This window comes from Oncorhynchus masou, chromosome 29 (assembly GCF_036934945.1).
Source record: "Oncorhynchus masou masou isolate Uvic2021 chromosome 29, UVic_Omas_1.1, whole genome shotgun sequence".
In the NCBI taxonomy this organism is placed as follows: domain Eukaryota; kingdom Metazoa; phylum Chordata; class Actinopteri; order Salmoniformes; family Salmonidae; genus Oncorhynchus; species Oncorhynchus masou.
The window spans coordinates 87,705,879-87,719,039 of NC_088240.1; the positions used below are offsets into that span (position 1 = coordinate 87,705,879).

At 39.1% G+C, this 13,161-nt stretch overlaps 2 protein-coding genes across 2 annotated transcripts in view; one reads left to right on the forward strand and one right to left on the reverse strand.

Annotated features, from left to right (window-relative positions):
• Window positions 1–2,868, forward strand: part of LOC135521300 (aryl hydrocarbon receptor-like) — a 28,642-nt gene extending 25,774 nt beyond the window's left edge. Inside the window, exon 10 of the mRNA XM_064947218.1 lies at window positions 326–2,868. Coding sequence (XP_064803290.1) covers window positions 326–496 — 171 coding nt within the window. The 3' untranslated portion in view covers window positions 497–2,868. The remainder of the gene's footprint in view (window positions 1–325) is intronic.
• The window catches only part of ahr1a (aryl hydrocarbon receptor 1a), a 359,463-nt gene that overhangs the window by 44,825 nt on the left and 301,477 nt on the right, over window positions 1–13,161 (reverse strand).

Here is a 13,161-nt window from a genome sequence, read left to right on the forward strand (position 1 = left end):
AGTGCTTATTAAGAACCCCAGCCTTAAACCACACAGTAAGCAATGCAGATGTAGCAGCACAGGGACTAGGGCCCTGAACTAATTATGTCAAATGTTAGACCTATGCGCTTTACTTCCTCTAGCTATATGCTCATCATATGAACGTTGAATACCAATGGCACATACTTACCTGCGCATCAGATTTACCAAGGGAATGAGACTTTAGAAACAGAAGGTCATTATCATTTGATCATTGAAAGCCAGTGGGTATTTACACATCAAGGCAATTTAGACCAGAAAAGGGAGGCTTAGCTAAGTCGGCCATTTTCCTCTGTTCCATTTCCAGAACGGGAGCCTGAAGGAGGCTGGTCCAGCCCCTTGCCCTGTACCCAACCCTGAGTCCTCCAGGGATGCAGACCATGGACATGCAGTAGCAAAGCAGCCAATTCACCAGCCTCCTCTTCCCTCTGCTGAGAGCAGGCCCTACTCTGACCTCCCTCCGAGTGGATTTATGTGAGACTGAAGGCCCCCCTCCCTGGAGGCTCCAGAACCAGACATTCCAAGGCCAGCCAGCTGCCCCCGGTCCCCCGGAGGGAGCAGAGCCCTGACTGACGACAGCCACACAACAGAGGCCAGGGATAGGGATCCTCCTGTCTGGCACCCAGCTGCACATGGCTCCCCTGCGACCACTAAGACTGTTTCCCAAATGTGCCCTTGTCAAAAGTAGTGCACTATATAGGGGATAGGGTATAATTTGGGCTGCTGTCTAAAACAGGAACCAGGGCATGTCTGGGAATATGGAGGACTTGGACTGGAGAGGTCCCCTGTCGATCATTTTGTTAGAGCTTGGCACTTGCAACGCCAGGGTTGTGGGTTCGATTCCCATGGGGGACCAGTATGAAAATGTATGCACTCACAACTATAAGTCGCTCTGGATCAGAGCATTTGCTAAAATACTCAAATGTAAAAGTGAGATTCACATCCAGAGAGACTGAACGTCAGACAGCAGGCAGAGGGACAGTCCGAGACAGAGAGATTGTGACAGACAGATGGAGGGAGACCAGAGGAAGTGGATAATCAATCAAATTTATTTATAAAGCCCTTCTTACATCAGCTGATATCTCAAAGTGCTGTACAGAAACCCAGCCTAAAACCCCAAACAGCAAGCAATGCAGGTGTAGAAGCACGGTGGCTAGGAAAAACTCCCTAGAAAGGCCAGAAACCTAGAGAGGAAGAAACCTAGAGAGGAACCAGGCTATGAGGGGTGGCCAGTCCTCTTCTGGCTGTGCCGGGTGGAGATTATAACAGAACATGGGCAAGATGTTCAAATGTTCAGCAGGGTCAGATAATAATGATCACAGTGGTTGTAGAGGGTGAAACAGGTCAGCACCTCGGGAGTAAATGTCAGTTGGCTTTTCATAGCCGATCATTCAGAGTATCTCTACCACTCCTGCCGACTCTAGAGAGTTGAAAACAGAAGGTCTGGGACAGGTAGTACGTCCGGTGAACAGGTCAGGGTTCCATATCCGCAGGCAGAACAGTTGAAACTGGAGCAGCAGCACAACCAGGTGGACTGTGGACAGCAAGGAGTCATAATGCCAGGTAGTGCATAGAAATGTAATGGACTAATGACCTGTTTGAATGTGGAACTCTTGTCAGCCATTTTGTTTGTCCAGAAAAACATCCTGTTGGTGCAGTCATGGTTTACTGGTCAGTGTGTCAGCATGCCCTGTCATGAACCTGATGTAATACTGAACAAGCAGTTCTTCCATTGGTCAATGAGTAAGATGAGATGATGCAGAACTCAAATGTTACCAATCCGCTGAGTCCATATTCATAAAGTATCTCTGAGTAGGACTGCTGAACTAGGATCAGTGTTTTCTTTTAGATCATAATGAATATGATTATATGGATAAGTGGGGTGGATCTGATCCTAGATCAGCACTCCTACTCTAAGACACTTTATGAATACGGAGCCTTGCTTTTAAATATATATAAGCCATTGATTGCTTAGAAATAATCACTTGCATTTAAAGGTGCAGTTGAATGAAACAAACCGTAAGCTATTTGAGCTATCCATGAGATGGAGTATCTGTCTACACTGTGCTTGATATTTTTGTACAGAATGCATTGGCAATCCTACTAAATCATGAAGTAATATTATGAGCAATTTGATCGCTTTATGGATCCTGTCTATCTGTTCTTCAGCCCACTCACTTGCATTGCAAGACAGGCAAAGTAATAATAATTTACAGATGAGTTAGTAGTCCAAGACCTAATGACATTTTCTACATCTCAAATAGCACTTTATGCCCTATTTGGTGCACTACTTTTGACCAGGACCCATTGGGCTCTTGTCAAAGTAGTGAGCTATATTGTGAATAGGGTGCCATCTATAGGGAATAGGGTGCCATCTGGTTCATTGCCATTGAGTTCAAGTGGCAGATCAATGTGTTTGATCTACATATCTAACTTGAATAAAATGTATGCACTTCTTTATGGCAAAATAACCTATTGCACTCTGAGTGAAAGTAGAAGACTGTTGTATGTAGCACTATAAATAATGTACCTTGTTTAACTGAGCTAATCATGTTCATGTTGCTATGCAGAATAGTGCAGTGGAACATTAGACCCCTTGTTGTTTGGAGGTCTGTCACTTCATTGACATAATTCTGTGAAAGTCAGGGTTTATTTCATTTATTTTGTCAAAAGACAAATCAAACTTTGAATATGTTCAAATTCAATCAATGAAAATGTTCAGTTTTGCATTTGTTTGTATTTTGTATGAAATTGTGTACAATTTATGTAATGAGCAAATCATGACACTGCAGGAAGAGAAAGTTTACCATTATTCTGTTCTTTCACACGCTGATAAATGTTGACCAAGTACTGTTGAAGGTGTTTATTTACACTAGCCCTTGACCAAGTACTGTTTTTACATTTTACATTTAAGTCATTTAGCAGACGCTCTTATCCAGAGCGACTTACAAATTGGTGAATTCACCTTCTGACATCCAGTGGAACAGTCACTTACAATAGTGCATCTAAATCATTAAGGGGGGGGGGGGTGAGAAGGATTACTTACTTGAAGGGTTTTATTTACACTAGCCCTTGACCAAGTACTGTTGAAGGGGTTTATTTACACTAGCCCTTGACCAAGTACTGTTGAAGGGGTTTATTTACACTAGCCCTTGACCAAATACTGTTGAAGGGGTTTATTTACACTAGCCCTTGACCAAGTACTGTTGAAGGGGTTTATTTACACTAGCCCTTGACCAAGTACTGTTGAAGGGTTTTATTTACACTAGCCCTTGACCAAGTACTATTGAAGGGGTTTATTTACACTAGCCCTTGACCAAGTACTGTTGAAGGGGTTTATTTACACTAGCCCTTGACCAAGTACTGTTGAAGGGGTTTATTTACACTAGCCCTTGACCAAGTACTGTTGAAGGGTTTTATTTACACTAGCCCTTGACCAAGTACTGTTGACTAAAAAGTGTGTCTTAACCCTTATAACACAGCTACAATATCACTGTCGTTCCCCAGTGATGGTAACTTACCTATAAACAGTAGATCACCACTATGATGGTAACTAACCTATATAGATCACCACTATGATGGTAACTAACCTATATAGATCACCACTATGATGGTAACTAACCTATATAGACCACCACTATGATGGTAACTAACCTATATAGACCACCACTATGATGGTAACTAACCTATATAGATCACCACTATGATGGTAACTAACCTATATAGATCACCACTATGATGGTAACTAACCTATATAGATCACCACTATGATGGTAACTAACCTATATAGATCACCACTATGATGGTAACTAACCTATATAGATCACCACTATGATGGTAACTAACCAATATAGATCACCACTATGATGGTAACTAACCTATATAGATCACCACTATGTTGGTAACTAACCTATATAGATCACCACTATGATGGTAACTAACCTATATAGATCACCATTATGATGGTAACTAACCGATATAGATCACCATTATGATGGTAACTAACCTATATAGACCACCACTATGATGGTAACTAACCTCTATAGACCACCACTATGATGGTAACTAACCTATATAGATCACCACTATGTTGGTAACTAACCTATATAGATCACCACTATGATGGTAACTAACCTATATAGATCACCATTATGATGGTAACTAACCGATATAGATCACCATTATGATGGTAACTAACCTATATAGACCACCACTATGATGGTAACTAACCTCTATAGACCACCACTATGATGGTAACTAACCTATATAGATCACCACTATGATGGTAACTAACCTATATAGATCACCACTATGATGGTAACTAACCTATATAGATCACCACTATGATGGTAACTAACCTATATAGATCACCACTATGATGGTAACTAACCAATATAGATCACCACTATGATGGTAACTAACCTATATAAATCACCACTATGTTGGTAACTAACCTATATAGATCACCACTATGATGGTAACTAACCTATATAGATCACCATTATGATGGTAACTAACCGATATAGATCACCACTATGATGGTAACTATCCTATATAGATCACCACTATGATGGTAACTAACCTATATAGACCACCACTATGATGGTAATTAACCTATATAGATCACCACTATGATGGTAACTAACCTATATAGATCACCATTATGATGGTAACTAACCGATATAGATCACCATTATGATGGTAACTAACCTATATAGATCACCACTATGTTGGTAACTAACCTATATAGATCACCACTATGATGGTAACTAACCTATATAGATCACCACTATGATGGTAACTAACCAATATAGATCACCACTATGATGGTAACTAACCTATATAAATCACCACTATGTTGGTAACTAACCTATATAGATCACCACTATGATGGTAACTAACCTATATAGATCACCATTATGATGGTAACTAACCGATATAGATCACCACTATGATGGTAACTATCCTATATAGATCACCACTATGATGGTAACTAACCTATATAGACCACCACTATGATGGTAATTAACCTATATAGATCACCACTATGATGGTAACTAACCTATATAGATCACCATTATGATGGTAACTAACCGATATAGATCACCATTATGATGGTAACTAACCTATATAGATCACCACTATGTTGGTAACTAACCTATATAGATCACCACTATGATGGTAACTAACCTATATAGATCACCATTATGATGGTAACTAACCGATATAGATCACCATTATGATGGTAACTAACCTATATAGACCACCACTATGATGGTAACTAACCTCTATAGACCACCACTATGATGGTAACTAACCTATATAGATCACCACTATGATGGTAACTAACCTATATAGATCACCACTATGATGGTAACTAACCAATATAGATCACCACTATGATGGTAACTAACCTATATAAATCACCACTATGTTGGTAACTAACCTATATAGATCACCACTATGATGGTAACTAACCTATATAGATCACCATTATGATGGTAACTAACCGATATAGATCACCACTATGATGGTAACTAACCTCTATAGACCACCACTATGATGGTAACTAACCTATATAGATCACCACTATGATGGTAACTAACCTATATAGATCACCACTATGATGGTAACTAACCTATATAGATCACCACTATGATGGTAACTAACCTCTATAGACCACCACTATGATGGTAACTAACCTATATAGATCACCACTATGATGGTAACTAACCTCTATAGACCACCACTATGATGGTAACTAACCTCTATAGACCACCACTATGATGGTAACTAACCTATATAGATCACCACTATGATGGTAACTAACCTATATAAATCACCACTATGATGGTAACTAACCTATATAGATCACCACTATGATGGTAACTAACCTATATAAATCACCACTATGATGGTAACTAACCTATATAGATCACCACTATGATGGTAACTAACCTATATAAACCACCACTATGATGGTAACTAACCTATATAAATCACCACTATGATGGTAACTAACCTATATAGATCACCACTATGATGGTAACTAACCTATATAGATCACCACTATGATGGTAACTAACCTATATAGATCACCACTATGATGGTAACTAACCTATATAGATCACCACTATGATGGTAACTAACCTATATAGACCACCACTATGATGGTAACTAACCTCTATAGACCACCACTATGATGGTAACTAACCTATATAGACCACCACTATGATGGTAACTAACCTATATAGATCACCACTATGATGGTAACTAACCTATATAGATCACCACTATGATGGTAACTAACCTCTATAGACCACCACTATGATGGTAACTAACCTATGTAGATCACCACTATGATGGTAACTAACCTCTATAGACCACCACTATGATGGTAACTAACCTATATAGATCACCACTATGATGGTAACTAACCTATATAAATCACCACTATGATGGTAACTAACCTATATAGATCACCACTATGATGGTAACTAACCTCTATAGACCACCACTATGATGGTAACTAACCTCTATAGACCACCACTATGATGGTAACTAACCTATATAGATCACCACTATGATGGTAACTAACCTATATAGATCACCACTATGATGGTAACTAACCTATATAGATCACCACTATGATGGTAACTAACCTATATAGATCACCACTATGATGGTAACTAACCTATATAGATCACCACTATGATGGTAACTAACCTATATAGATCACCACTATGATGGTAACTAACCTATATAGATCACCACTATGATGGTAACTAACCTATATAGATCACCACTATGATGGTAACTAACCTATATAGACCACCACTATGATGGTAACTAACCTATATAGACCACCACTATGATGGTAACTAACCTATATAGACCACCACTATGATGGTAACTAACCTATATAGATCACCACTATGATGGTAACTAACCTATATAGATCACCACTATGATGGTAACTAACCTATATAGATAACCACTATGATGGTAACTAACCTATATAGACCACCACTGATGGTAACTAACCTATATAGATCACCACTATGTTGGTAACTAACCTATATAGATCACCACTATGATGGTAACTAACCTATATAGATCGCCATTATGATGGTAACTAACCGATATAGATCACCATTATGATGGTAACTAACCTATATAGACCACCACTATGATGGTAACTAACCTCTATAGACCACCACTATGATGGTAACTAACCTATATAGGTCACCACTATGATGGTAACTAACCTATATAGATCACCACTATGATGGTAACTAACCTATATAGATCACCACTATGATGGTAACTAACCTATATAGATCACCACTATGATGGTAACTAACCAATATAGATCACCACTATGATGGTAACTAACCTATATAAATCACCACTATGTTGGTAACTAACCTATATAGATCACCACTATGATGGTAACTAACCTATATAGATCACCATTATGATGGTAACTAACCGATATAGATCACCACTATGATGGTAACTATCCTATATAGATCACCACTATGATGGTAACTAACCTATATAGATCACCACTATGTTGGTAACTAACCTATATAGATCACCACTATGATGGTAACTAACCTATATAGATCACCATTATGATGGTAACTAACCGATATAGATCACCATTATGATGGTAACTAACCTATATAGATCACCATTATGATGGTAACTAACCGATATAGATCACCACTATGATGGTAACTATCCTATATAGATCACCACTATGATGGTAACTAACCTATATAGATCACCACTATGATGGTAACTAACCAATATAGATCACCACTATGATGGTAACTAACCTATATAAATCACCACTATGTTGGTAACTAACCTATATAGATCACCACTATGATGGTAACTAACCTATATAGATCACCATTATGATGGTAACTAACCGATATAGATCACCACTATGATGGTAACTAACCTCTATAGACCACCACTATGATGGTAACTAACCTATATAGATCACCACTATGATGGTAACTAACCTATATAGATCACCACTATGATGGTAACTAACCTATATAGATCACCACTATGATGGTAACTAACCTCTATAGACCACCACTATGATGGTAACTAACCTATATAGATCACCACTATGATGGTAACTAACCTCTATAGACCACCACTATGATGGTAACTAACCTCTATAGACCACCACTATGATGGTAACTAACCTATATAGATCACCACTATGATGGTAACTAACCTATATAAATCACCACTATGATGGTAACTAACCTATATAGATCACCACTATGATGGTAACTAACCTATATAAATCACCACTATGATGGTAACTAACCTATATAGATCACCACTATGATGGTAACTAACCTATATAAACCACCACTATGATGGTAACTAACCTATATAAATCACCACTATGATGGTAACTAACCTATATAGATCACCACTATGATGGTAACTAACCTATATAGATCACCACTATGATGGTAACTAACCTATATAGATCACCACTATGATGGTAACTAACCTATATAGATCACCACTATGATGGTAACTAACCTATATAGACCACCACTATGATGGTAACTAACCTCTATAGACCACCACTATGATGGTAACTAACCTATATAGACCACCACTATGATGGTAACTAACCTATATAGATCACCACTATGATGGTAACTAACCTATATAGATCACCACTATGATGGTAACTAACCTCTATAGACCACCACTATGATGGTAACTAACCTATGTAGATCACCACTATGATGGTAACTAACCTCTATAGACCACCACTATGATGGTAACTAACCTATATAGATCACCACTATGATGGTAACTAACCTATATAAATCACCACTATGATGGTAACTAACCTATATAGATCACCACTATGATGGTAACTAACCTCTATAGACCACCACTATGATGGTAACTAACCTCTATAGACCACCACTATGATGGTAACTAACCTATATAGATCACCACTATGATGGTAACTAACCTATATAGATCACCACTATGATGGTAACTAACCTATATAGATCACCACTATGATGGTAACTAACCTATATAGATCACCACTATGATGGTAACTAACCTATATAGATCACCACTATGATGGTAACTAACCTATATAGATCACCACTATGATGGTAACTAACCTATATAGATCACCACTATGATGGTAACTAACCTATATAGATCACCACTATGATGGTAACTAACCTATATAGACCACCACTATGATGGTAACTAACCTATATAGACCACCACTATGATGGTAACTAACCTATATAGACCACCACTATGATGGTAACTAACCTATATAGATCACCACTATGATGGTAACTAACCTATATAGATCACCACTATGATGGTAACTAACCTATATAGATAACCACTATGATGGTAACTAACCTATATAGACCACCACTGATGGTAACTAACCTATATAGATCACCACTATGTTGGTAACTAACCTATATAGATCACCACTATGATGGTAACTAACCTATATAGATCGCCATTATGATGGTAACTAACCGATATAGATCACCATTATGATGGTAACTAACCTATATAGACCACCACTATGATGGTAACTAACCTCTATAGACCACCACTATGATGGTAACTAACCTATATAGGTCACCACTATGATGGTAACTAACCTATATAGATCACCACTATGATGGTAACTAACCTATATAGATCACCACTATGATGGTAACTAACCTATATAGATCACCACTATGATGGTAACTAACCAATATAGATCACCACTATGATGGTAACTAACCTATATAAATCACCACTATGTTGGTAACTAACCTATATAGATCACCACTATGATGGTAACTAACCTATATAGATCACCATTATGATGGTAACTAACCGATATAGATCACCACTATGATGGTAACTATCCTATATAGATCACCACTATGATGGTAACTAACCTATATAGATCACCACTATGTTGGTAACTAACCTATATAGATCACCACTATGATGGTAACTAACCTATATAGATCACCATTATGATGGTAACTAACCGATATAGATCACCATTATGATGGTAACTAACCTATATAGACCACCACTATGATGGTAACTAACCTCTATAGACCACCACTATGATGGTAACTAACCTATATAGATCACCACTATGATGGTAACTAACCTATATAGATCACCACTATGATGGTAACTAACCTATATAGATCACCACTATGATGGTAACTAACCTATATAGATCACCACTATGATGGTAACTAACCAATATAGATCACCACTATGATGGTAACTAACCTATATAAATCACCACTATGTTGGTAACTAACCTATATAGATCACCACTATGATGGTAACTAACCTATATAGATCACCATTATGATGGTAACTAACCGATATAGATCACCACTATGATGGTAACTAACCTCTATAGACCACCACTATGATGGTAACTAACCTATATAGATCACCACTATGATGGTAACTAACCTCTATAGACCACCACTATGATGGTAACTAACCTATATAGATCACCACTATGATGGTAACTAACCTCTATAGACCACCACTATGATGGTAACTAACCTATATAGATCACCACTATGATGGTAACTAACCTATATAGACCACCACTATGATGGTAACTAACCTATATAGATCACCACTATGATGGTAACTAACCTATATAGACCACCACTATGATGGTAACTAACCTATATAGATCACCACTATGATGGTAACTAACCTATATAGACCACCACTATGATGGTAACTAACCTATATAGATCACCACTACTGTGCTCCTCACTGAATGTTTACATCTTGTCTCCTGGAATCTCATGATGATACTTAACATAAGTCAACCAGGGATGTCCCAGTTCTGAGGGTGTTTTTACACTAATACAATATGTGACGTAGGTAGGCAGAAAGGATAGCCGTTCCATAGCTTTCTATCGACTGGTAGTAACAGCCTGTTAACCCCATTGGTTATGTGTTATGTCATGTTGAAACACACACGAGGCCTGTTGTCTATGGGAGAATAAAATGTGACATATTTTATTTGTGGTTAAACTGACTTGTCCAATTTGGTTGATTGTTGAGGAATGTGAATCATCTAGTTTGGTGGCATTCAGTTCTCACAGCTTTTCTGTGAAAATCTGTAGATACAGAAAAGTTTTTGTAGACCAACATTGTATATATTTCATTTTAGATAGATATAATAGGTCTTAGTATTGTCTTGTAATTTCCTGGGCTGATCTCTCTGAAATGTGGTATAACACCGCCCCCTGCTGTCTACTCTCCCTGAAACCATGACAGCACCAGAGCCATGAGAGAATGTGCAATATTTAGGTCTAAATCAGGTTGACAGAGTGAGGCATCTCTTTCCAGACAGGGGAACAACTGCAGATTTCTTTCCCCCCAAAATATTCTAAAATGCCAAGCTATCAATGACAGGGATTTTGGCCATGCTAGGAATGTGACATGACCATTGGAACCATTAGAGTCAGGATGGATTTGGTTTGTGGGAACTGGTCTATTGTGCTCCACACACTGCCTGTCTTGTGTCCAAGCCTCTGGCGCTGTGCCACACTGGTGCCCCGCTAGTCCTGTCTGGCTCTAAGCCACAATGGCATTCCATTCCTTGCCAGTCCTGTCTGGCTCTAAGCCACACTGGCATTCCATTCCCGGCCAGTCCTGTCGGAGCCATTTCCACTGTCCATCCAGAGGAGATTATTGTCTTGCATCATCAGCTGCTGTGGCTAACATTCCGCGTTAGGAGACTTTCACACTCCTCTGTGCTCATGATGATCTGTTAACTTAAATATGACCTTTTCACTCTCTCAAGAGTGCTAATGAATCCTTGACAGAAAAATGATTGATACAAAAATGTCCCATATTCCTTAACATTGAAAGCAATATTAGAATAGTTGAAGTAACTCATGATAGCATGAATGGTATTATAATTCAGTTGCCACGCTCAACTGTAACTCACAAAGTATCAACCAGCCATTACAAAAAAAGTGGTATTGGATGGCCCTTTTCCTCGGGTCTAAAAAAATATCCCATTTTCCCAGGGCAGTGATTGGGGACATTGCCCTGTGTAGGGTGCCGTCTTTTGGATGGGATGTTAAACTGGTGTCCTGACTCTGTGGTCACTAAAGATCCCATGGCACTTATTGTTAGAGTAGGGGTGTTAACCCCGGTGTCCTGGCTAAATTCCCAATCTTGCCCACAATCCATCACGGTCACCTAATCATCTCTGGCTTCCAATTGGCTCATTCATCCCCCTTACCTCTCCCCTGTAACTATTCCCCAGATCGTTGCTGTAAGTGAGAATGTGTTTTCAGTCAACTGACCTGGTAAAATAAGGGTTAAATAACCGCACAGCAAATACAGACATATTGTGAACCAAACAGCCATTCTGTTGATGAGAGTTTTTTATTTATTTAACCTTTACGACCCTGGGCCAATTGTGCGCCGCCCTTTGGGACTCCAAATCACGGCCGATTATGATACAGCCTGTATAGTTGTCCCATTGGGTGGCCATCACATCACAGATCAAGTCTAGCCTCTTCCTTCCACAGTTGAGCCATGAGCAGCCAGGTCAGGATATGGTGTCAACTCTCATCTATCTGGGGAGACTGAAAACTGAACACACTTATTATCACTCTCGGGTGAATGTCCTACTGTTCTAGTAGTAGGCAGAGAGAGAGAGAGAATGAGAGAGAAAGACAGAGCTCCTTGTGGGTTATGCTCACCAGCTTTGCCTGGTGGTCTCACATTTCAAGGAAAGGAGAGAAAGAGAGGGGAGAGAGGAAAGGTGGTGGATATGGCAGCCATGGTGTGCAGTTCCACCACTGAATTGATGGTTTTGGGTGGGTTGGTCCCTTTTAGCCAGAGGTAATCCTCCAGGATCTGTCCCTAAGCCCCCCTAAGGCCCTAGAAACCCCAGCTGGAATGCACTCTCACAGGGGACAGCTGGATGGGAGGGAGGGGAGAGTGGAGGGATGGGGGTTCCCACAAATTGAATTAAGAGAGGAGCAGAAAGGAGGGTGAGAGGGAGAAGGGGAGTAAACACAGGGAGATGGAGAAAACAGATGC